Here is a 23,048-nt window from a genome sequence, read left to right on the forward strand (position 1 = left end):
TTAAAGAGTGTAGTCAACAATGATACAGGGTCAAACATGCTTTATCCCTATCAGATGCTTCAGAAATATCATCATAAACTGAGGGTCTGACCACATCTTTGTACTCTCAGTCTTAGTAATTCAGCCGTAAGACATGCTACTCCAAATATTCGAGTCTCTACCTGATATAATGTAAAGTCCAGTCTTTACACAATTTTCAGCAAATGGAGGAATGTCAGCACCAACACCAAAATCTGAACTCCTTCATCAACATACTTTGAGCACACGGGCCATTTTCTCTTGGCTACAGTGGCTTTCCAGCACCTCTTCCTTAGCAGTTTCTTTTGCTTATTCCACATCATTAACCTCTTCTCTGTTCCCTGTGTCCTTCTATGTGTACATGGACTGCATAAATAACACAAGAGAAAGTTCACCAACCACATAACGATATACTGTACACTTGTAAGGAAGAAGTGCAAGAGAGCTTCCTAACCCAATGAGAATACAGTCCTTTGGGTACAGTCAGAAAAGAAATGAGAATGTTAATGACAAAATAAGGTCATTAAAAAAAAAAAATGTGGAAAAGACTTTTGAACAATACTGTGACTCAGTACTGGTACAGAGCACTATGTAGTATGGAACGGCTTTCCACAAATCTTACTGTAGTAAAGTTTGTTGATATGTATGTTAGCTATAGGGTAATTAATACAATAAAGCAAAGACAATAAAACACTATACTCTGATCCTGAATTAAATACAGTAATGTTAATAACTGTACTGCCATAAAACACAATGTCAGGTTAGTCACACAATTTTCATATGACTGCATTAAAAAAAAAATAAATAAAATAAAAAAAAAATCATGCTCAAACCTTTCAAACAAAATTTTCAATTTTTGTTTCGTGCAGTCACAAACTTTAATTTTTTTTATACTGCCTGATTATAACAAGATTATAAGTTTTATATATTGGTTGAGAAAAAAATATTTAACTCCCCTTCTTTCCTTCCATCATGTAACCAACAAGGAACCATTAATGAATACATTTACATTCCTAGCTTGAGCTAAACACCTTTTGCAACCGAAAAGTATAATTCATGAATTTTGAAGCAGTGGCAGAAGGTAATGAATTAGCATTCTTCTGACAGATCATTTGTGCTGTGGATAAATTAATCTAAAATATGCAATAACACTCATACAGTAAATACATTAATGTTTGAGAAAAATGTGGTATAGAGCAATGATGAATACAAGACTTGGCTTCAAAGTGAGAACATTTGCTAGCTACATTTCATAAAAAGGAGTTAACGAAAGTGCCATGTTTAAGGCATTTTATAAAGCAAAAGGGGTATACAAGATAAGCTGACTGAACAAATACAGTATATATCATGATTGCTGCAAGCAAAAAAAGTGATTTCTCCCAGAGGTACCACGCAATATTGGATCTTCAATCAGCAGCTGGAAAAATATTCAAGGTTCATTTATAAAATCTCTGCATTACAGTACAGTATATATTGTTTCTCACACAGTTCCACTCCTTCTTTCCTAGTCAGGATTCCATATATTAGAAGAAAAAATAAAATCTCTGCATTGAAGTTCACTACAGTATAATTACATTTTGTCATGCAGGTCTATGCCTTTTTTCTGACCAGGTTTCCACATAAGAGAAAAAAAATAATCATAAATTGGCCCATTCAGTATGTCATTATCTGAACCAACTATTTTCTGTGTGACATTTCCTTCCCATGGTTGGTCTATGTAAGGCTTGGTGCTTCTCAGAAACTCTGAGACTCAGTGTCTGGGTCCTGCATATTTTCTAAGAGATGGTGGGGACTCTATTGCACACTCCACTTATGCTGACAGTCAACGGATATGGCGTCTATCCCATGGGAATTCACACTAACATACATAAACGTACACATAAATGCTTGTAGCACTCACTATGGCTTGTGTTTCTAGTGCATACAGCCTAATAGTATCAGCCTGGTTATCAGCTAGATCAATATTTATACTTTTAAATGCCTCCTTAAATGCTAGCTATATACAGTGTTATCACAAAGGTCTAGGGTAATACAGTTCCGCAGAATTTCTATCTTATGGTGCCATGTAGCCTAGCAGGATGAAAGGTGTGTGTGTGTGTGTGTGTGTGTGTGTGTGTGTGTGTGTGTGTGTGTGTGTGTGTGTGTGTGTGTGTGTGTGTGTGTGTGCGCTCGTTCGTGTGCATGCACGACAGGGGCTATGTAGTAATGGAAAGCTGGCTGGAGTGAAAATAGCACGAACAATAACATCCTGAATCACAAAGCACCTTTAGTGATCATTTGTTCTCCTCTGATGCTTTCACAGCTTGGAGAGGGAAAGTTCACTGGGGTTTTCCAAGTGAGAAATCTTAACACACTAACTTCACACAGCATTTTCAAGCTCTGCAATGTCAAGGATGGATTTTTTTTTTTTTTTTTTTTTTAATTTCTAAGTTTGGGAAACTTTCAACAGTTCCCAAAGTTCACCTGTATAAAACTCATGACACTTATTTTTTCACATAAGCCTTCAGGACAATTACACACAAGAATCTGGAGTTCTTATGATATACTACTTCTCAGGAGCTCAGTATCTAAACTTTTAACCCAAAGAATATGAATGATGTCCTTCCTCATACATTCTTCCTTGTAACCAAGAGTTTTCTTCAGTGAGGTAACAGCTTCTCATACTGAAAGGACTTAGGAAGGCTGTATCTAACCCTTCCAGTTTAAAAAGTCTATCCTAAGCTGAATCAAACTGTCAGGAGATGGCAAGAATTAAATGAGAAAAACATCCCCAGATTCAGTGAGTTAAAAACCATGTGAAAGAGACAGTATGGGAGAAAGAGATTTTGATTGCGAAGTAGCAGTGTTTATGATGCCCAAGTACACAGTGAGCTGTAATCTCATTGACAAAGAAGGCTGGGTAGTGTCTCCCTCAGCAATTTATTTTCCATCTCACACCTAATTTTCTCCTTTATATTACTTATGTCTTTTTAATAATGACAAATGCATTGGCAGTGTCTATCTTCAGCCAGATGCCTTGATCCCAGAAGGGGTGGCCACAAACAAGGTGCCTCCATGTCACCTTGTTTTCTGCCATGTGACTGACCTTCCAACTCACACCCTAATCCCCCATACATTTCAAATCTCCATCCTTCCATCTCATCTTTGTTTCCCCCTCCCTCCCTCCAAGCACCCCACACATATACACTTTTAGTCAGTCTCTCATTCTCCATCCTTTCCACATGGCCAGTTTCATACAAGATGATTATAAAGGTGTGATGTGCACCATATATCACTGAGGAGAGGCACTATGCAGCTTCCAAGCCAATGAGAATGCCACCCTAATATTTTTGGTTAGTTGTTTGGTGGGTAGGATGGTGGACAATGGAGGAAAAATTGAAAATAACTTGAAAGAAAGGGTAATTTTGTGGAGTACAAAGATAAGTAAGAAATGCAGTGTTGAAACTACTTCTTTTTAACATATTAACTAATAAAAACAGTTTATATAGGTACAAATGCTGAGTAAGAAGAAAGTTATTACCAGATAAATACAGTCAGTCATCACTTAAAGTCCATGACGTGTTCAGGCAAAATAATACTTTCAGTGACAAAGCTTTAAATAAGAAATGTTTCTGGTTCATAACTGGAGAGTTAAAAGAAAAAACAATGCTATCACATGGCTTGAAAACAACTTCATAGTGAATCACAAGTAATTTGAAGTGAAAAAAGAAAAATGGTGTTAAATGATCAGAAGCTTAATAATGACACAACTTTAAGCAAGGACTGATTGTACCGAAATGATGGAAATGGTAATTTTCCACATTATGCCGACCACTGAAAATGGTTTACATTAGTACAAATACAGAATGAAAAGAAAATCATGAACTGAAAGATAAATGTCTTTAAAATGTATGATCCAAGCTTCCAAACTGTGATATAACAAAAAAAAATTTGCAAATAGTCAGTTACATCAGAATATGATATAAGGCAGACCTGACAGTGCTGTGTTATATGAATGGATTAAATGTATATGCTGATGAAGCAAAATATTTACCTGTATCATGCACTGGTATAAAACATAAAACTGTCACCACATACACAGAACAGTATCAATGCTTTGTCATATCATTACTCACACCATACATATGGCAAAAAAAAAAAAAAAAAAAAAAAAAAAAAACTTGCAGAACAAAACTACAGCAGCTACTGTATACAGGCACATTAAAGCTTATTTACATACTGTACCAGTAAGTAATTGATCAATATTTGCTGACCAAGAAGCCTGATACTTTCTACGAATATAACTGGAAACTTGGATCATAATAAACCATTAGATAGTAAAAAACAAGTCATTAACATATTATCAAAGGTGAGAGGGTATGGAAGGGAGTTAACTTAGAAACTGTAGTGGGAATGTCAGAGTTACATGCCTGCAGTGAGGTATATATATCATAAATGCTAACAGTATTTTCTGCCCCACTCATGTCACTATGGATTCTCAGCCAATTGTCGTATCTGATGATTGTGTAAGACTTGTTCTGACAGTGTAAGAGTTGCTATGAGTATGTAACAGCAGTAAGACTTATAACCAAATGTTGTTTACTGGGAAGATGCAACAGTTTTGACCCTTCCTGGACCTACTTAATATATGTACGAGTTGCATGTAAAAGTTGTGAGTATGTAAGAGGTATTGTGGATGTGTAACAGTTGTAATGACCATGGCAGGTGAGGTGGATGAGGGAGAGTGCATGAGTGAAGGAGCAGAGATCAGGAGAAGCAGCACAGTTTCCGCCAGCCACGTTTCCTGGATGTGTCATCAGCATAGTCTAACATGTTACTGTGCTGGGTGGGGCTCTGGTGGCTGTTGTTGAGAGGTTCTGAAGCTCCATCACCACCACCTGTGTTGCCATTGCCCTCTTTACTCCCAAACTTCCTATGACGGGAAAATGAGCGCTTGGATGACCCTCCACGAGTCAGCATTGGTAGGTTTCTCGCTTCCAAAGCAGCAAGGATGGCCTGGTCGAACACTTCCTTAAGGTTGCGCTGTGTGAGGGCCGAGGATTCCACATACCCCACTGCTCCTATCTGGTGGGCAAGGCGACGGGCAGCCACCTCCGACACTGGCTGCTCACGGTACTGGGCCAGCTCTATCAGAACCTGAAAAAATTAGATTCATTAGCATACTGAACATACACAGACAATTTTCCCTGTAAGTTTAGGATGTCTGCAAAATGATACTTTATGTGAAACAAACTTAAGTGAGACATGCTTTCAGTTCATGAATGTGGGGGAGGGGCAACTAGTTTCATAATAATTTTATAATGAAGCAAAAGCAACTTGAAGTGAAAAATAGATGCTAATTCATCAGCAGCTCAATAATTAAGCAAGTCTAAATGGGGATTTGCTGTTGAGTAACCTATGCACTGCAGTGAAAAGTACTGTGCAGATTTATGAATGTACAATGTACTGTATATAAAAGGTAAAGATGTAGGCCGACACCACGAGCCACTTACAAACAGTGCTCATCTCCATAACTCAGGTCTTTCAGCACGTGGCAGGCTATTCACCTACTGTCCTGGAATACAGTGCCACTACATTATGGAGTTGTTGCACAGTACTCCTAACTATAATGCGGTGCATAACACATGTCACAGATGCAGACACAGTATCAATGATGCAGGGAACCTATGGGATGACCCATAGGGGCAATTGTTTACCTGAGCTCAACAGACCTGCTGGGCCAGGCATAACCGGGGTAAGAGGGCAACAACAAAGCCACTAACTACATATCCTAGGTTCCCAGAGTTACCTCCTCTATATGTTATCATAGGCACTTATTTTTCCTGCCATCCCACAAAGAGTGGATGGACACCCGAGTTCAGTGGCACCAACTGTCTGCACCAGGAATCAAACCCTGGTGCTACTAACCTAGAAGCTTTGTAGGTGGTCATTAGTGCTTTAACTACAACAGAAAATGGTAGTTTACAAAAGGCCTTCCACATACTAAATCTTCATACTGTAACAGCCACAGATTCATGTGAAGTTCTACAATACTGTACTGATAATGTTGACTACAGAAAGAATTAAAGTGAAATACATGCACCAGTCACTACATGTACTGTACTGTACTGTACTGTAATTCTGACATGCAGCTCACAGTAACTGCTGCCGGAAGTATAAATGGATTGAGCAATGTATTCAAATACAAAATTCACATACCTAGTACAGTATGCATTATACATACAGGAGTGATATGCAGGTTTATTTGCTGCAGTGAGGCATATTACACAGAGATTTCATAAGTGCTTCTCTTTAATTTGACATATAACTAATGAGGCACTGCTGTAAGTGTGTCTGTCCTAAGGTCACAGTCATTTACAACAAAATGGATATGGGCCAAAATTAAACACCTTTGCTCTGTCAAATATCCTTCTCTCTCAAACAGGTTAACCACATCTAACACACAGTGATCATCCCTGTAGCCTGTATGACCTTACCCAGGGTGCTGATGTGGAGGATGAGGACACTTGTGGTCAGTATCTCATACTGTACTATAATTTTGTCCAGCATATCCCAAAGTACCAGTCTTTTGCATCTAACTCTGACTTTCTATACCTCTATATTTCTACTTACTCATGTACCTTACTCATCTTTCTACATTTCATATTTGTGGAAAATATCATTTGGACGATGATGATGAACACTGTAACAATGTAACCACCAACTGATGTTGGAGAGAGATGCCATCAAGTGGTGATACTGATTTGAGCCGGCAGTGGATATTCATACATTCCTCCGATCCCTCTCATTCCCCCAAAAGAGGATGGCGAACAGCAGGAGAAAGGCAGCATCCGCCTGTACTCCACTGGGTTTTCACCCTGATGAGCCTGGACCAAAACAGCAACAACAGTCTTTAACTTCCTCTTGTGCCTCTCACTGTGACCAACCTTTACATCTGTCCTGAGATCGCTCTGTGTGCCGACCAGGACAATGGGTGGCCGAGGGTTGTGCTGTCTTAGCTCTGGCAACCATTTTTCGCGGACATTGTGGAATGAGGTGGGCGAAACTACACTGAAACACACGAGGAACACATCCGTCTGGGGGTAGCACAGCGGCCGCAGGGAGTCAAAGTCATCCTGAAAGAGAAGGTTGAGTGTCAGTGAGGGGGTGGGTGAAGGGTTGGGCATAAGATGAAGAGGGTTGGGAGGAGTTAAAAACAATAAAAAAGAATCAATCAGAACAATAATCATCATCATCATCATCATCATCATAATCATTCCAATCAACTCTTGCAGACTCAAACCAATGCACATAAGGACTATTAATCCAGCTAGAGCAGTAAACGCCAACACCCCAAACAGAAAAAAAAAAAAAGTGACAGGTGTATGAGAGATGGGTGTCGAGAACGATGGCAAAGAAAATATAAGAGAACAATGGTAAACTGTGTGTGTGTGTGTGTGTGTGTGTGTGTGTGTGTGTGTGTGTGAAAGAGAGCAAGTGATGGATGGGAGATGGGTAAAAAAAATAAGTCTGAGGTACTACTGCTGTATAATAATCCTCCTTTCCCTAGGTAAAAGCAAGGATAATGAGTGAGACTGAGAATAATAATAAGTAGCGAGAAATTACTGCTGGTGCATAGATAGTGCCCCTGTCACACCATCATGATTTGGACCTCTTATTTGCTACGATTTGGGTCGGGATCAAGGTCGTGGCACAGTCGTTGTGAATCGTGGAGGTTGGGATGGGTCGTGGTAGTGGTAAGTCGGGAGAGGACTACGACCATTTTGGACGGTTCAAAAATGTCCTGGAGCCTCGACGACTTTTCTTAAATCGTAACTCCATGGAGCTTTGACCTTGGAACTTTGACCTTATATTACATCAGCTTTGATCACAAGAGCTTATGCCTTCAGCCCATTAGGAAACAAAGAACATATTTATAAACTGAACAAAAAGTTTGTTTAACCAAAAATACATAATATACGCTGCTGCCAAGACACTGATCCGAAGGGACAGTTATAGTTATGTCTCAGATAGTCTCTGAATCTTGGTCACCCTTGTAGCTCTGTTTCAGCCACCAATGTCCGATTTTGCATATTGAGGCTATTGTGCCATTCCCCTGGAATGATGTGATCGCCATCGCAGCAGATGAAATCGTGGCGCTATCCCACGACCACCCATTATCTGGGGGGTTACGATTAGTCAGGATAGATCGTGGTCCAGATCATGAATGTGTGACCTAAGCTTAAGGTAGCTACAGCTGAGGGAGATTGGTAGCCATCAGGCAATAACTGTCTTAATCTATATTATAATGATCCGATTCCTGTTTGTTTGTTTGTTTGTTAAGGTAACACAGCAAAAACCAGTGCATGCAGTGCAATTTTTGTCAGAGCAAGGTACGATTAAAATGCTCTAACTTACAGAATACAACAATTTCCAGTCCAATCGGGCCACCGGATCCTGAGTTATGACTCATTTCTGACTAAAAATAGGAAGTGACAACGTCGAGCGGAGGTCGCCGAAGGTGGCCTTTAAGCGAGTAATAATAATAATAATAATATAATAATAATAATAATAATAATAATGATCATCATCATCATCATCACCATCATAATACGCAATCATACTAAATGGCTAACAAAATTAATAAGCTGTGTCCTCCACGAAAAAGACTGAGAAAATATTGAAGAAAAGTCGTACCGTATGTTTTAACTCTTTAACTATGATAACACACTTAATATTCTTGCTGTCTCTACACAATTTTCTTTGTTTCTGGTCAAATTTTTGGAACCGTAGGAAACAGGGCTACCGGTAATATAAGCATAACAACGTGTAGTAAGAAATATAAATCGCTAAAGTCAGAGGTTCTAGCAAGCATCCTAAATTGACGAACATAATAAACCAGTGAGAAAGAAGAATAGCAGAATGAAGTTACTGCAGCTACAGAAGGAAGTAAAGCTGAGAGAAAAAGGTAAAATATAAGCCAGTGAGTGACAGTGAGAAGAGTGAGAAGCATGAGGTTACTGCAGCTACACAGGGAAGTAAAACTGAGAGAGCAAAGTAGCCATCAAGGAATTACTGCATTCTTCTTAAGGTGTGCCCTCCAGGACCCAAGGACCACCACGTCTCTATAATAGGAAATAGGGAATGTGACGGAGTGTGCACAAGGCAGAGACACACTAGGAGATGGGGAATGTGACGGAGTGTGCACATACTGAGACATACTTAATAGGAGATAGGGAATGTGACGGAGTGTGAGCATACTGAAGATGCTTAACGCAAATAAAATACATTCACAGGAAACAGAAAGGAAAAAAAGGGTGGGAAGAATTACGTAAGGTAGTTAGAGAGAGAGAGAGAGAGAGAGAGAGAGAGAGAGAGAGAGAGAGAGAGAGAGAGATGTGACAGTAAAAACACTCATAATTGCGTTTGTTTATTTTTTTCATGGTGCTTGTTTTTGATGGTTTGTTTTGATGGTGTTTATATCCGTTTTTTATTGTATTTGCTTGTCTCTGGTGTTTTATTTTCTCTTCATCTTGTTTGCCAACCAACGCTCTCGGCACACACACATCTTCAAGCACGCGTTTCGAACATTAACTCTTGTGTATCTGCCGCTGGAGAGGGACGCCTTCATGTGGTTGCACTGATATGGCTGGTCGACTCACTTGCCTGGGTATACACACGTCCCTCAACTACCTCCCTATCCCCCGAAAGCAGGATGGTGGACCACAGGTGACGGGAAACTTAGCATGCAGTCAATCGAGTTCACTACTTGATGAACCTAGAATTACACCACTACTTCTATACTCCTTTTTACTCTAACTTGGCCTAAAATTGCAATGACTTTATTTTGTGTACAAATCTGTAAGAAAATATTCACACTATAATATGATGCTAGTCACGAATAAGTGCTATGGAGAGGATGTACAGCCATACCAATGTCTTTCCTACTGAGCTACGTGAAATTAGCTGTAATGAACGAAAATCTGGGCCAAGTTAAGATGAAAAGAGCTTTCAATACCCATTTCACTCTAACTTGGCCTAAAATTACCCTCTCTCCATCTTGAATGCTGAGTCGTAAAAACAAACACTCAGAGATGGTACTAGGCACGAAGAAGTGCTATGGAAAGAAGGTAGAGCTTGTTCTTTTCTGCTAGTGAGCTACGTGAAATAAGCTGCAAAAGGACGACACTCTGGGCCAAGTTAGTGTAGACGAACTATAGCTTTTACTCTGACAAGGGATGGATGATTTTACACACCACTGACAAACAACTCCAGGTCTGAGAGATTAAAAATTATCTCTATTTAGTAAGCTATCTCTAAACGCTAACACCAGGGCTATGATTTATCTATTTTACACTGAATAACGATAGATGAACTTAGCCAGGGAGATTAAATCGCTAAAATGGGGTGTTAGGAAAGCTGTAACGACGAGGATATGGTTTATAACGAACAACTGGACGCTCTGTGTGTGTGTGTGTGTGTGTGTGTGTGTGTGTGTGTGTGTGTGTGTGTGTGTGTGTGTGCTGGGGGATGAAAGTTAATCTGCCTCATCGCTGGAGGTTGAGAACAGCTGTCTCTCTCTCTCTCTCTCTCTCTCTCTCTCTCTCTCTCTCATCATCATCATCATCATCATCATCATCATCTTAATTCACTTTCCTTTACTTAAGACTTTATACAGTATTACATTATCATATGCGACGGGTTGAATACGAGAAGCTGCTTTACTATTACTACTACTACTACTACTACTACTACTATTATTATTATTATTACTAGCAACATAAGCCCGACTCTTGCCTTGTCCTCCGAGGAGCCACACATCCACCTACCCACCCACAAAGTCATCCAGCCCCAGCCACACACCTGACCACCTTGCCTACCCTACCATCCATCCCATCCACTTACCCGCCCTGCCCACCCACCTACACACCCACTCACCCACCCCGCTTATCCACCCATCCACCCCCAGTCACTCGCCCACCCGCCCTGCCCACCCACCCATCCACCCAACCACTCTGTCCATCCACCCATCCATCCACCAAAACAAAAATAGCAGCTAATTAACACCTTCGCGTAAGTATTCTCTGATGACGCGAAGATGTAACCTGTCCAGTTCGAAACATTATCCTAAGCGGAACATAAGCGTCAGAAGACAGCAAAAATAACACCATATAAAACACACTGGTGACGGTCCGAATATTCACCTTCGCATTCGCAGATATTCGCATTTTTTTTCGATATTCGCATTCGCATTTACATTCACATGTTGTCAAGAGAATATTTTGCGAATATTAATAATGTAACTTTATAAAATATTTAGAAAATCAAATAAAGACTTAAAAGGATGAGTTGAGGTAGTGTCCTAGGCTAGTGTTGCCAACCAAGCAGCTGTGCCAAGGTAGCTAGGACTGCTTGCGGAATCATGCTGTGTTCCCAGATTCCCAGAAAAGCCGGGATTTCTCCAGACTTTTTTGCCTAATGACAGATTTTCAGAATTTCTCGTTCAAAAGTGAGTAATTTCTAGATTATAATTAGATCATAACCAAAAAAAGTTATCTAAATCTCAAGAAATACTGAGAGAGAGAGAGAGAGAAAGAGAGAGAGAGAAAGCCTGTCTGACGTGATCTGTTCTGGTTCCGTTCAAAGTTCGTCCAGGACGCGTCTGATATCCCCGGGGTATATCCTCGTTCCGAATCCTGGTAGCATAGAGAATTCATGGAAATTTGTTCAGTCAGTTTTCTATGGCTGAAACTTTTGGTGAAATTATTTCGTACAAAAAATATATATATATATATATATATATATAAATATGCACAACTCACGTTTCTATGTCATCAAACAGAATATTCGCATTCACATTATTTCATATTCGCATTCGCAATTATTGAAAAACATACATCCGGACATTCAATAAAAACACCATCAGGCTAGGAAGGTTGACATCTACAGAGAGAGAGAGAGAAAGAGAGAGAGAATGTGTGTGTGTGTGTGTGTGTGTGTGTGTGTGTGTGTGTGTGTGTAGAGTAAGTGGACCATCGCACGTGTTTGGGGCCACCAGCACGCACCACGCACCTCATACACTCTACCACACTCCCACCACACACCACCACACTTCACCACCACCACCACCACCACGCAGGACGCACCTTATATATTCCACCACACCACACAAAACACCACCACACCACCACAACACTCCTCATACACCACACCACCACACCTCTCCACCATATATTTCATTTACACCATATTATCACTATCATTGCAGGCAATTTCAGATATCACAACCACTCTCTCTCTCTCTCTCTCTCTCTCTCTCTCTCTCTCTCTCTCTCTCTCTCTCTCTCTCTCTCTCACACACACACACACACACACACACACACACACACACACGTATCCTTCATGATATGGTACGCAGTAAATTAAGAATCATTTTTAATATATGCAAAACTGAGGGTAAAGTTTTGTGTGCGTGAAGGCTGTCAGAAAAAGGACTGTGTGTGTGTGTGTGTGTGTGTGTGTGTGTGTGAGAGAGAGAGAGAGAGAGAGAGAGAGAGAGTTGCTACAGTGATCCCTCGTCACGCTTAACCCGCCACACACACACACACGGCTACGTCACCCCTGCTCACTCATACGTTATAGCACTTACGTAGATGCGACGCAGGGGAGACAGGGAGAGCAGCTGACATTTATTTTTATTTTAAACCATCGTATTTTTTTTTTTACAAACTTTTTTAGGTGCTTCTCTCTCTCTCTCTCTCTCTCTCTCTCTCTCTCTCTCTCTCTCTCTCTCTCTCTCTCTAAATCCTTTTCACTCTAACTCGGCCTAAAATTGCCATCTCTCCATCTGGAATACTGATTTCTTACGTGGCATCAACACTAAAGAATGATGCAAGTCACGAAGAAGTGTTACGAAAAGGATGTAGAGCTGTAGCATTGTCCTTCTGTGCCACTGAGTTACGTGAAATAAGCTACAAAAGGACGAAAATCTGGGTCAAGTTAAGGTGACAGAACTATAGGCAATGCAATATCAGAACCAATTTTAATATCACTATAGAGTGTTTAATCCCACAAAAATACTAACCCCTTTCAGTTCAAGATCAGGTGTTCAGATTAAAGGATAAATTTGACTAGTAACCAAGGAGACTCAGGGCTACCTCATTACTAAAGATTTTCGAAATTCATGAATGGGTAAATCTGACTAGTAACCAAGGAGACCCAGTTCTACCTCATTACTATAGCTCTTCGAATTTCATGACAGGGTAAATTTGACTAGTAACCAAGGAGACTGCTCTACCTCATTTTTAAGGCTCTCCGAATTTCATGACAGGGTAAATTTCACTAGTAACCAAGGAGATTTCTACATCCTAACTACCACGATTTGCATTCAAGGTGTGGCATTGACCTAGACCCATCAGATATACAAACTGACTCTAACACCATCTTTCATCAGAGCTCCTTTCTTGCATCCAAATCAAGCCCTCTCCTCTTTTCAATTTCTTTTCCAATATTCTCGTCACAGCTCATACCTTTGCAACATCACATGCAACTTTATCATTCCAATCACCTTTCATGAGTTTCTTGCAACCAACTCAGGCATTTCTTCGTATTTCTTTCATGTCCTCTTCAATTGCCACATCGCTCCAACTTGCACCTTTCTTACTAAACTCCTTTCACCTTAACTTGGCCCAGATGGTCGTCCTTTTGCAGCTAATTTCACGTAGCTCAGTGGCAGAAAAAGACGATACTACGGCTCTACATCCTTGCCACAGCACTTCTTCGTGATGGGGGGTAAGGTTTGAGTGTTAATTGTTGCAGATCAGTATTCAAGATGCAGAGGTGGCAGTTTTAGACCAAGTTAGGGCAAAAGGAGTATAGTTAATGTCCACACACACACACACACACACACACACACACACACACACACACACACACACATACACACACACACACACACGCACACACACACACACGCACACACACAATTTCTAGGCAAAACGGCAGCAGTGGAGGGATGGAGCGAGTGAGGAGGGAAAAATAACAGAAAGGAAGGAAACAGGGAAGGAAGGAGACAACAGTATGGATAGGGGTGAGGGAGGGGTTGAGGGAGAGAGGGAGAGAGAGAGAGAGAGAGAGAGAGAGAGAGAGAGAGAGAGAGAGAGAGGAGTGATGGAGAGAGGAAGGGAGGGAGGGAGAAAAACAGTAAGGGAGAGAAACAGGGAGTGAGGGAGGGAGGATAACAGTAGGGAAGGAAAACGGGAAGTGAAGGTTATGAGACAGAGAGGCAGGAAGTGAGGAGAGAGAGAAAGAGAGAGAGAGAGAGACAGAGAGAGGAGGGGGGGGGGGAGTAAGTCACAGCAGGTGGGTGGGAGACAAGAGTGGGTTAGGGTGTGTTGTGGGTTATGAGACACACACACACACACACACACACACACACACACACACACACACACACGTTCCTCCACTGTGAGTCATGGTGCTGGAATGTGCGGTTGTTCGTTGGTCGCCATGATGTATGTTCGTGTGTACGTAGCTGTTATTGTTGTTTTTGTTGTCGTTCTTGTTGATGGTTCTTGCCTGGTAACATCGCCCCCCCCCTTCTCGTAGTGTGTTTTCATCTGACGGAACCGGATCACTATCAGAATTTTAACATGAAGTCGTGGGTGTATGAAATTCAGTCTTAATTATGAGGTACGAATGAGTCTCCTTGGTTACTAGTCAAATCAACTCCTCAATCAGACTACCCCTGGCCATGAACTGAGCTGTAAATGGTTAGGGATCTTTGGTAAGTTAGTTATGAGGTACGACTGAGTCTCCTTGGTTACTAGTCAAATCAACTCCTCAATCAGGCTACTCCTGGCCATGAACTGAGCTGTAAATGGTTAGGGATCTTTGTCAGGTTAGTTATGAGGTACGACTGAGTCTCCTTGGTTACTAGTCAAATCAGCTCTTGAATAAAAAAAAATGGTTAGGGTTTCTAATGTTTGTCTTGATCATTTGTTTACTAACGTGTCAATTATTGAAGTAAAATATGTTGCTTATTCATTTCCTATATTCCTTGCTTGGTAACACTGACCCCGTTGAAAATAAAAACATTTAAATATTCTATTGTTTTTGTTACACTCTTCTTTATAACACTAATTTTCTTGCTCGTGTGTGTGTGTTTTTTTAATAGTATTGTAGCTCCCCTTGTAGATAAAACTAGGGATCCTATTCTTTTCGTTAAATTGTCCTCGATACGAATATTCTTAGCGATTCTGTTGTTTTTCTTATACATTGCTTGAAAACACGAATTTTCTTGTTCGTATTTTTTTTATTGCTGCATTCCCCTTGTAGATAAAACCAAGGATACTATTGTTTTGTTAAATCTTCCTATATACGAATTTTCTTGCTTTTTTTTCTTTGTTTTTTGAGCCCCCCCACTCGTAGGAGAAACCAAATTAAGGATACTACTGTTTCTGCTTGACTCTCCTTGATAATACTCTCTCTCTCTCTCTTGCTGATGCTAGTGGCTTGATAGTTTGTATATTGACGGTAAATTGATGTGCTAAATGATGTTATTATTGATGTTTTGGTTTCCTTGGTAACGCGTGGGTAGTAACTGTAATCCCAGGCTGTAATCCCAGGCTGAAATTATCGTAGGAAGCTGAGGGACGTTTGTGTAACCCGGCAGTGGAGCTGACTGGTTATATCGGTGCCATCGCGAGAAGGTGTCCCTCTTATTCTCTTCTTGTTCTCGAGGAAATACTCTTGATCCTGTTCTTGTTACTGCTTCTTCGATAACAAGGCCGTTCTTGATAACAGTTCTCTAAGTAAACAAAGAAGCCAAGGTTGTTTTGGCTCTTGGCGCCTTGCTTAATAACACTTGCTTCCTCTCCTCTTATTAAACAAAACAACCAGAGATGAAACTATTTGATTCTCTTAATATTACGAGCCCAAACTTAGTAAACAAAGCAGCTAATCAAGAAACAGGTGTCAACACTCCAGGTGAGAAACGAGGCCGAAGGAGCAAAGTTGAATTTTTGGCCTTTATCGGCTTCTCTCTCTCTCTCTCTCTCTCTCTCTCTCTCTCTCTCTCTCTCTCTCTCTCTCTCTCTCTCTCTCTCTCTCAATTCACTTTCCAGCAAGTACTACTTTCTTATTCAATTTTCCCCTCCTTCCCCTCCCTCTTCTACTTTCCCCCCTCTCTCTCCCCTTCTCTCTCTCTCTCTCTCTCTCTCTCTCTCTCTCTCTCTCATTAAAGGTACCACTGGAAGGCAATTTTCATGACGGTTTAAAAAAGGTACATGACATGATTGGTGTGTGTGTGTGTGTGTGTGTGTGTGTGTGTGTGTGTGTGTGTGTGTGTGTGTGTGTGTGTGAGAATTCTTCAGTATTATTGTATCATCATCGCCATACTTTCACTTCCTCTGAACTCTCTCTCTCTCTCTCTCTCTCTCTCTCTCTCTCTCTCTCTCTCTCGTGAAAAGAGAGTAAGAGGGAACAAGGGAGGGGCAAAAAGAGGGGGATTAACGAAGATAAAGAGGGGATTAACGATGATAAAGAGGGGATTAACGATGATAAGAGGGGATTAACGATGATAAGAGGGGATTAACGATGATAAAGAGGGAATTAACGAGGATAAAGAGAGGGATTAACGATGATAAAGAGGGAATTAACGAGGATAAAGAGAGGGATTAACGATGATAAAGAGGGGATTAACGAGGATAAAGAGAGGGATTAACGATGATAAAGAGGGGATTAACGATGATAAAGAGGGAATTAACGATGATAAGAGGGGGATTAACGATGATAAGAGGGGATTAACGATGATTAGAGGGGATTAACGATGATAAGGAGGGGATTAACGATGATAAGAGGGGATTAACGAAGATAAGAGGGGATTAACGAGGATAAGAGGGGATTAACGAAGATAAGAGGGGATTAACGAAGATAAGAGGGGATTAACGAGGATAAGAGGGGATTAACGAAGATAAGAGGGGATTAACGATGATAAAGAGGGAATTAACGAAGATAAGAGGGGATTAACGATGATAGAGGGGATTAACGATGATAAGTGGGGATTAACGAAGATAAGAGGGGATTAACGATGATAAAGAGGGGATTAACGATGATAAAGAGGGGATTAACGATGATAAAGAGGGGATTAACGAAGATAAGAGGGGATTAACGACGATAAGAGGGGATTAACGAAGATAAGAGCGGAGGGGGTAAGAGGAGGAAAAAGAGGAGGAAGAGGAGTGAGAAAGAAAAAAAATGGAGGAGGAAGGAGGGGGAAAAGAAGAGGAGAAGGGAGGAAGAGGAACGGTAGACGAGGAGGGTAAGAGAAGGAAAGGAAGAAGAGGGGAGTATATGGAGAAAGGAAGAGGGGGGAAAAGAAGAGGAGGAAGAGGAGGAGGGGAAGAGGAGAAAAGGAAGGAGGGAGGTAAGAGGAGGAAGAAGAGGATGAGGAAGAGGGGGGGAGGGGGCACTCCTGTAACACGCCTGCAGCAAGAGGGCTTCCGTTCTTCCCTCAACATCCATCCTTCATCCAAAGCATCAAGAATTACTATTTTCACAACTCATCTTCCCTCCCTCTCCTCCCTCCATCCCTTCCCCTCAATTCCCTCCTCCCCTCATCTCTCCCCCGCCCTTCCTTACCTCCACCTACTCCTCCCCTACCTCCATCCACACACCTTTCCTTCCACCTCCCCCTCTCTCATTACCACCTCCCGAATCCCTTCATCTTCATCTTCATCTTCTCACGTCCCTTCCTTTCCACTTTCCCCTTCTTCATTTTCAACCTCCTCCCCTCCCCTCACCTCCACATATTCTCCCGCCTCATTTCCTCCCCTCACCTCTCTCCCCCTCCCCTCTACTCCCCTCCATTTCCCCTCCCAACCCTCTGCTTTACCGCTCCATTCAACTCCACTATGGTCTAGAGCCTTCAGTAAAAAATCTCAATCCCCATCATTTTCACACACATACACACATACACACACACACACACACACACACACACACACACACACACATACATACATACACAGCCAGTCACACACATACACACACATACATACACGGCCAGTTTCACACACACACACACACACACACACACACACACACACACACACACACACACACACACGTACACAGCTTCATGCACGCATGGTCTTACGCACACACAGTCTCTCTCTCTCTCTCTCATACAATCTGAATATTTTAAACTCAATAGAAATCTAAGCAAGTAAATAAGGAGGGGTGAGGAGGAGGGGGAGAAGGGGGGAGGGGAGGAGACGAAGGGGTAGGGAGACGGGGGGAAGGGGGAGGGAGTAAGGGGAGGGAGGGAGTTATCATGGAGAGCTGAGAGGATGAGGGGGAGGGAGTTTGGGGGAAGGAGGGGGAGTTGATGGAGAGGAGGGAGCTGGGAGGGGGAAGGAAGGGGAAGCTGAGGGAAGAAAAAGGGAGGAAGAGTTGGGGAAGGGGAAGAGGGGGAGTTTGGGGAGAGGGGAGGTGGGGGAGGGGGGAGAAGGTCTTTCTAAGTAGGAAATATGTGAGTAAAATGGGTCATATATACACTCATTATGCATCACCATCATCATCATCATCATCATCATCATCACCATTATCACCATCATCATCATCACTATTACTATTATTATCACCATCAACATCATCATCACCACCATCATCATCACCATCATCATCATCACCATCATCTTCATCATCAATCATCATCATCATCGTCATCATCATTATCATCATCACCATCATCATCACCATCATTATCACCACCACCACCATCATCATCACCATCATTATCACCACCACCACCATCATCATTAATACCATCATCATCATTACCATCATCATCACTATTATTATTATTATCACCATCATCATCATCACCATCATCCTAATCATCATCATCATCACCATCATCATCATCATCATCATCAAAATCTTCATCATCATCAACACCATCATCACTGTTATCCTCTTCCTCATCATCATCACCATCACCGTCATTATCATCATCACCACCATCATCATCATCATCATCGTCATCATCATCATCGTCATCATCATCATCATCATCATCATCATCACCCATAATCGGAAGAAGGAACTGGTAAATAACTATAAAAATAATTAAATAAAGATAATAAAATAAAGCTTTTGTTGGAAGCCGTGATGAGGTGGGGGGAGGGGGTGGGGGGAGCTGGTGAAGGCTAAGAAATTACCTCAAGGTCTGGGGAAAGTTGGGGAGATGGGGAGGGGTGGGGGAGATGGGGAGGGGTGGGGGAGATGAGGAGGGGTGGGGGAGATGGGGAGGGGTGGGGGAGATGGGAAGGGGTGGGGGAGATGGGGCAGGTGGGGAGATGGGGAGGGATGGGGGAGATGGGGAGGGGTGGGGTGGGATGGGGAGGGGTGGCGGAGATGGGGAGGGGGGGAGATATGGAGGGGTGGGGGAGATGGGGAGGAGTGGGGTGAACTGGGAGGGGTGGGGTGGGATGGAGAGGGCTGAGGAGGGCTGGGGTGGGATGGGAAGGGCTGGGGTGGGCTGAGGAGGGCTGGGGTGGGCTTGGGAGGGCTGGTGTGGGTTGGGGAGGGCTGGGGAGGGCTGGCGGGGGGACAAGGAAGGACCACACGCATCTGGGGAAGGGTGGGGAGGGGCGGCGGGACCTCAAGGGTGTAGGAATGCTGAAGGGAAGACCCGAAGGACTAAGTGGGGGGAGGGCGGAGGAAGGAGTGGGGGAGGGGGTGGGGGAGGAGAGGAGAGGAAAGGCTGGAGGGCTGGAAAGGGGGGGGGGGGAAGGAGAAAGGAAGGACAGGAGGGGTTGAGAAATTAGAGAGAAAGAGAGACCTGGAGGAAAGAGAGCGGTGGAGAAGGAGAAAGGAAGAGGTGGAGGGGTTGGAGAGGGAGGAAAGGAGAGGTGGAGGGGGAGAGAGGAAGGGAAGGAGAGGTGGAGGGAGAAAGAGAGGGAGGAAAGGGAGAGCAGGAGGAAAGGGAGAAGTGGAGGGGGAGAGAGAAAGAAGGGAGAGATTCAAAGGGTGGGAAAGCGACAGAATTAAAGTCAGGATCAGTTTTTTAAATTAGATAAATAACTAGAATAATAAATAAATAAACAAATAACGCGATAACAAAAAATAATGAAAACACAAAACTAACAAATACGATTAAATAAAAAAAAAATCACGAAAACAGAAAAAAAGGTGAAAACAGAAAACGGAAGAGAATGGTGAAAACAAATATGAAAAAATGTGAACGGAAACAAACGGTGAAAACAAAATGGTGAAAACAGAAAATGGTGAATATAAAAAAAATGGTGAAAAAAAAAATGGTGAAAACAGAAAATGGTGAAAACAGAAAAAATGGTGAAAACAGAAAAAATGGTGAATATAAAAAAAATGGTGAATAAAAAAAAATGGTGAATATAAAAAAAATGGTGAATAAAAAAAAATGGTGAATATAAAAAAAATGGTGCATAAAAAAAATGGTGAATATAAAAAAAATGGTGTATAAAAAAATGGTGAATATAAAAAAAATGGTGAATATAAAAAAATGGTGAATATAAAAAAAATGGTGAATATAAAAAAAATGGTGAATATAAAAAAAATGGTGAATATAAAAAAAATGGTGAATATAAAAAAAATGGTGAATATAAAAAAAATGGTGAATATAAAAAAATTAATATAAAAAAATGGTGAATATAAAAAAAATGGTGAATATAAAAAAATGGTGAATATAAAAAAAATGAATTTAAAAAAATGAATATAAAAAAAATGGTGAATATAAAAAAAATGGTGAATATAAAAAAAATGGTGAATATTAAAAAAAAATGGTGAATATTAAAAAAAAATGGTGAATATTAAAAAAATGGTGAATATAAAAAAAATGGTGAATATAAAAAAAAGAATATAAAAAAATGGTGAATATAAAAAAAAATGGTGAATATAAAAAAAAAATGGTGAATATAAAAAAAAATGGTGAATATAAAAAAATGAATATAAAAAAAATGGTGAATATTAAAAAAAATGGTGAATATTAAAAAAATGGTGAAAACAGAAAAAAATGATGAAAACAGAAAAAAATGATGAAAACAGAAAATGGTGAAAACAGAAAAAATGGTGAAAACAGAAAATGGTGAAAACAGAAAAAAATGGTGAAAACAGAAAATGGTGAAAACAGAAAAAATGGTGAAAACAGAAAATGGTGAAAACAAAAAAAAATGGTGAAAACAGAAAATGGTGAAAACAGAAGAAAATGGTGAAAACAGAAAATGGTGAAAACAGAAAATGGTGAAAACAGAAAAAATGGTGAAAACAGAAAATGGTGAAAACAGAAAATGGTGAAAACAGAAGAAAATGGTGAAAACAGAAAATGGTGAAAACAGAAAAAAATGGTGAAAACAGAAAATGGTGAAAACAGAAAAAAATGGTGAAAACAGAAAATGGTGAAAACAGAAAACAATATATGGTAAAAACAGAAAACAATATATGGTAAAAACAGAAAACAATATATGGTAAAAACAGAAAAAAAATATATGGGAAAAACAGAAAAAAATAAATGGTAAAAACAGAAAAAAATATATGGGAAAAACAGAAAAAAAATATATGGTAAAAACAGAAAAAAATATATGGTAAAAACAGAAAAAAATATATGGTAAAAACAGAAAAAAATATATGGGAAAAACAGAAAACAATATATGGGAAAAACAGAAAACAATATATGGGAAAAACAGAAAAAAATATATATGGTAAAAACAGAAAACAATATATGGTAAAAACAGAAAAAAATATATATGGTAAAAACAGAAAAAAATATATGGGAAAAACAGAAAAAAATATATGGGAAAAACAGAAAAAAATATATGGGAAAAACAGAAAACAATATATGGTAAAAACAGAAAAAAATATATGGTAAAAACAGAAAACAATATATGGTATAAACAGAAAAAAATATATGGGAAAAACAGAAAAAAATATATGGTAAAAACAGAAAAAAATATATGGGAAAAACAGAAAAAAAATATATGGTAAAAACAGAAAAAAATATATGGTAAAAACAGAAAAAAATATATGGTAAAAACAGAAAAAAATATATGGTAAAAACAGAAAAAAATATATGGGAAAAACAGAAAAAAATATATGGGAAAAACAGAAAAAAATATATGGGAAAAACAGAAAAAAATATATGGTAAAAACAGAAAACAATATATGGTAAAAACAGAAAAAAATATATGGGAAAAACAGAAAAAAATATATGGGAAAAACAGAAAAAAAATATATGGGAAAAACAGAAAAAAAATATATGGGAAAAACAGAAAAAAAATATATGGTAAAAACAGAACAAAAATATATGGTAAAAACAGAAAACAATATATGGGAAAAACAGAAAAAAATATATGGGAAAAACAGAAAAAAATATATGGGAAAAACAGAAAAAAATATATGGGAAAAACAGAAAGAATTATGAAAACCAAAATAAATGGTGTAAACAGAAAACTAATCCCAAAATAATTATAAAAAAAAAAGGGTCTCATATATATTAAATCGTTCTCAGTAAATTCAAAATAAATTAATTGATTCTTGTTTATTCTGGGAGGAGTGTAAGACGATTTGGCATCCTCTCTCTCTCTCTCTCTCTCTCCAGAATTCTTCCCAGCATTCTCCTTTTCCTTTCCGTTACCTCTCCTCCCCTTCCCCCAACTCCCCCTCCTTCTCCTCCTCCCTCCCTCACTTTCCCTCCCTTCCCCCCACCCCGTTCTACCTCCCTCCATCTCCCCAAGTCTTTCTCCCCCCTCTCTCCCTCTCCTTTCTCCCACATTTCTCTTATCCCCTCTCCTCCCTCCTCAAACTCCCTCCCTCTCCCCACCTCACCAAACTCTCTCTCTCACTCCCTCTTCCCTCCCTGTCACCCCCCCCTTCCCCTTCCCTCCCCATTTTTCCTCCTTACCAACTCCCTCCCCCCCTTCCAGTCTCCCCGTCTCCCTCATCCTCTCTCTCTCTCTCCCCCATCCTCTCCTCTCCAGCCCCCAACTATCTCTCTTCCTCCCCCTACCCCTCCT

General features: G+C 40.3%; 1 protein-coding gene across 1 annotated transcript in view; it reads right to left on the bottom strand.

Annotated features, from left to right (window-relative positions):
• Nucleotides 1–4,764: 4,764 nt before the first annotated feature.
• Nucleotides 4,765–23,048, bottom strand: part of LOC145398196 (cell division control protein 42 homolog) — a 130,609-nt gene continuing 112,325 nt past the window's right edge. The window contains exons 3-4 of the mRNA XM_080271152.1: nt 6,945–7,133; nt 4,765–5,154 (exon numbers count right to left, since the gene is read on the bottom strand). Coding sequence (XP_080127278.1) covers nt 4,765–5,154; nt 6,945–7,133 — 579 coding nt within the window. The remainder of the gene's footprint in view (nt 5,155–6,944; nt 7,134–23,048) is intronic.

This window comes from Coenobita brevimanus, chromosome 44 (assembly GCF_032717465.1).
Source record: "Coenobita brevimanus isolate Jiangsu-jjx chromosome 44, ASM3271746v2, whole genome shotgun sequence".
Classification (NCBI taxonomy): Eukaryota; Metazoa; Arthropoda; class Malacostraca; order Decapoda; family Coenobitidae; genus Coenobita; species Coenobita brevimanus.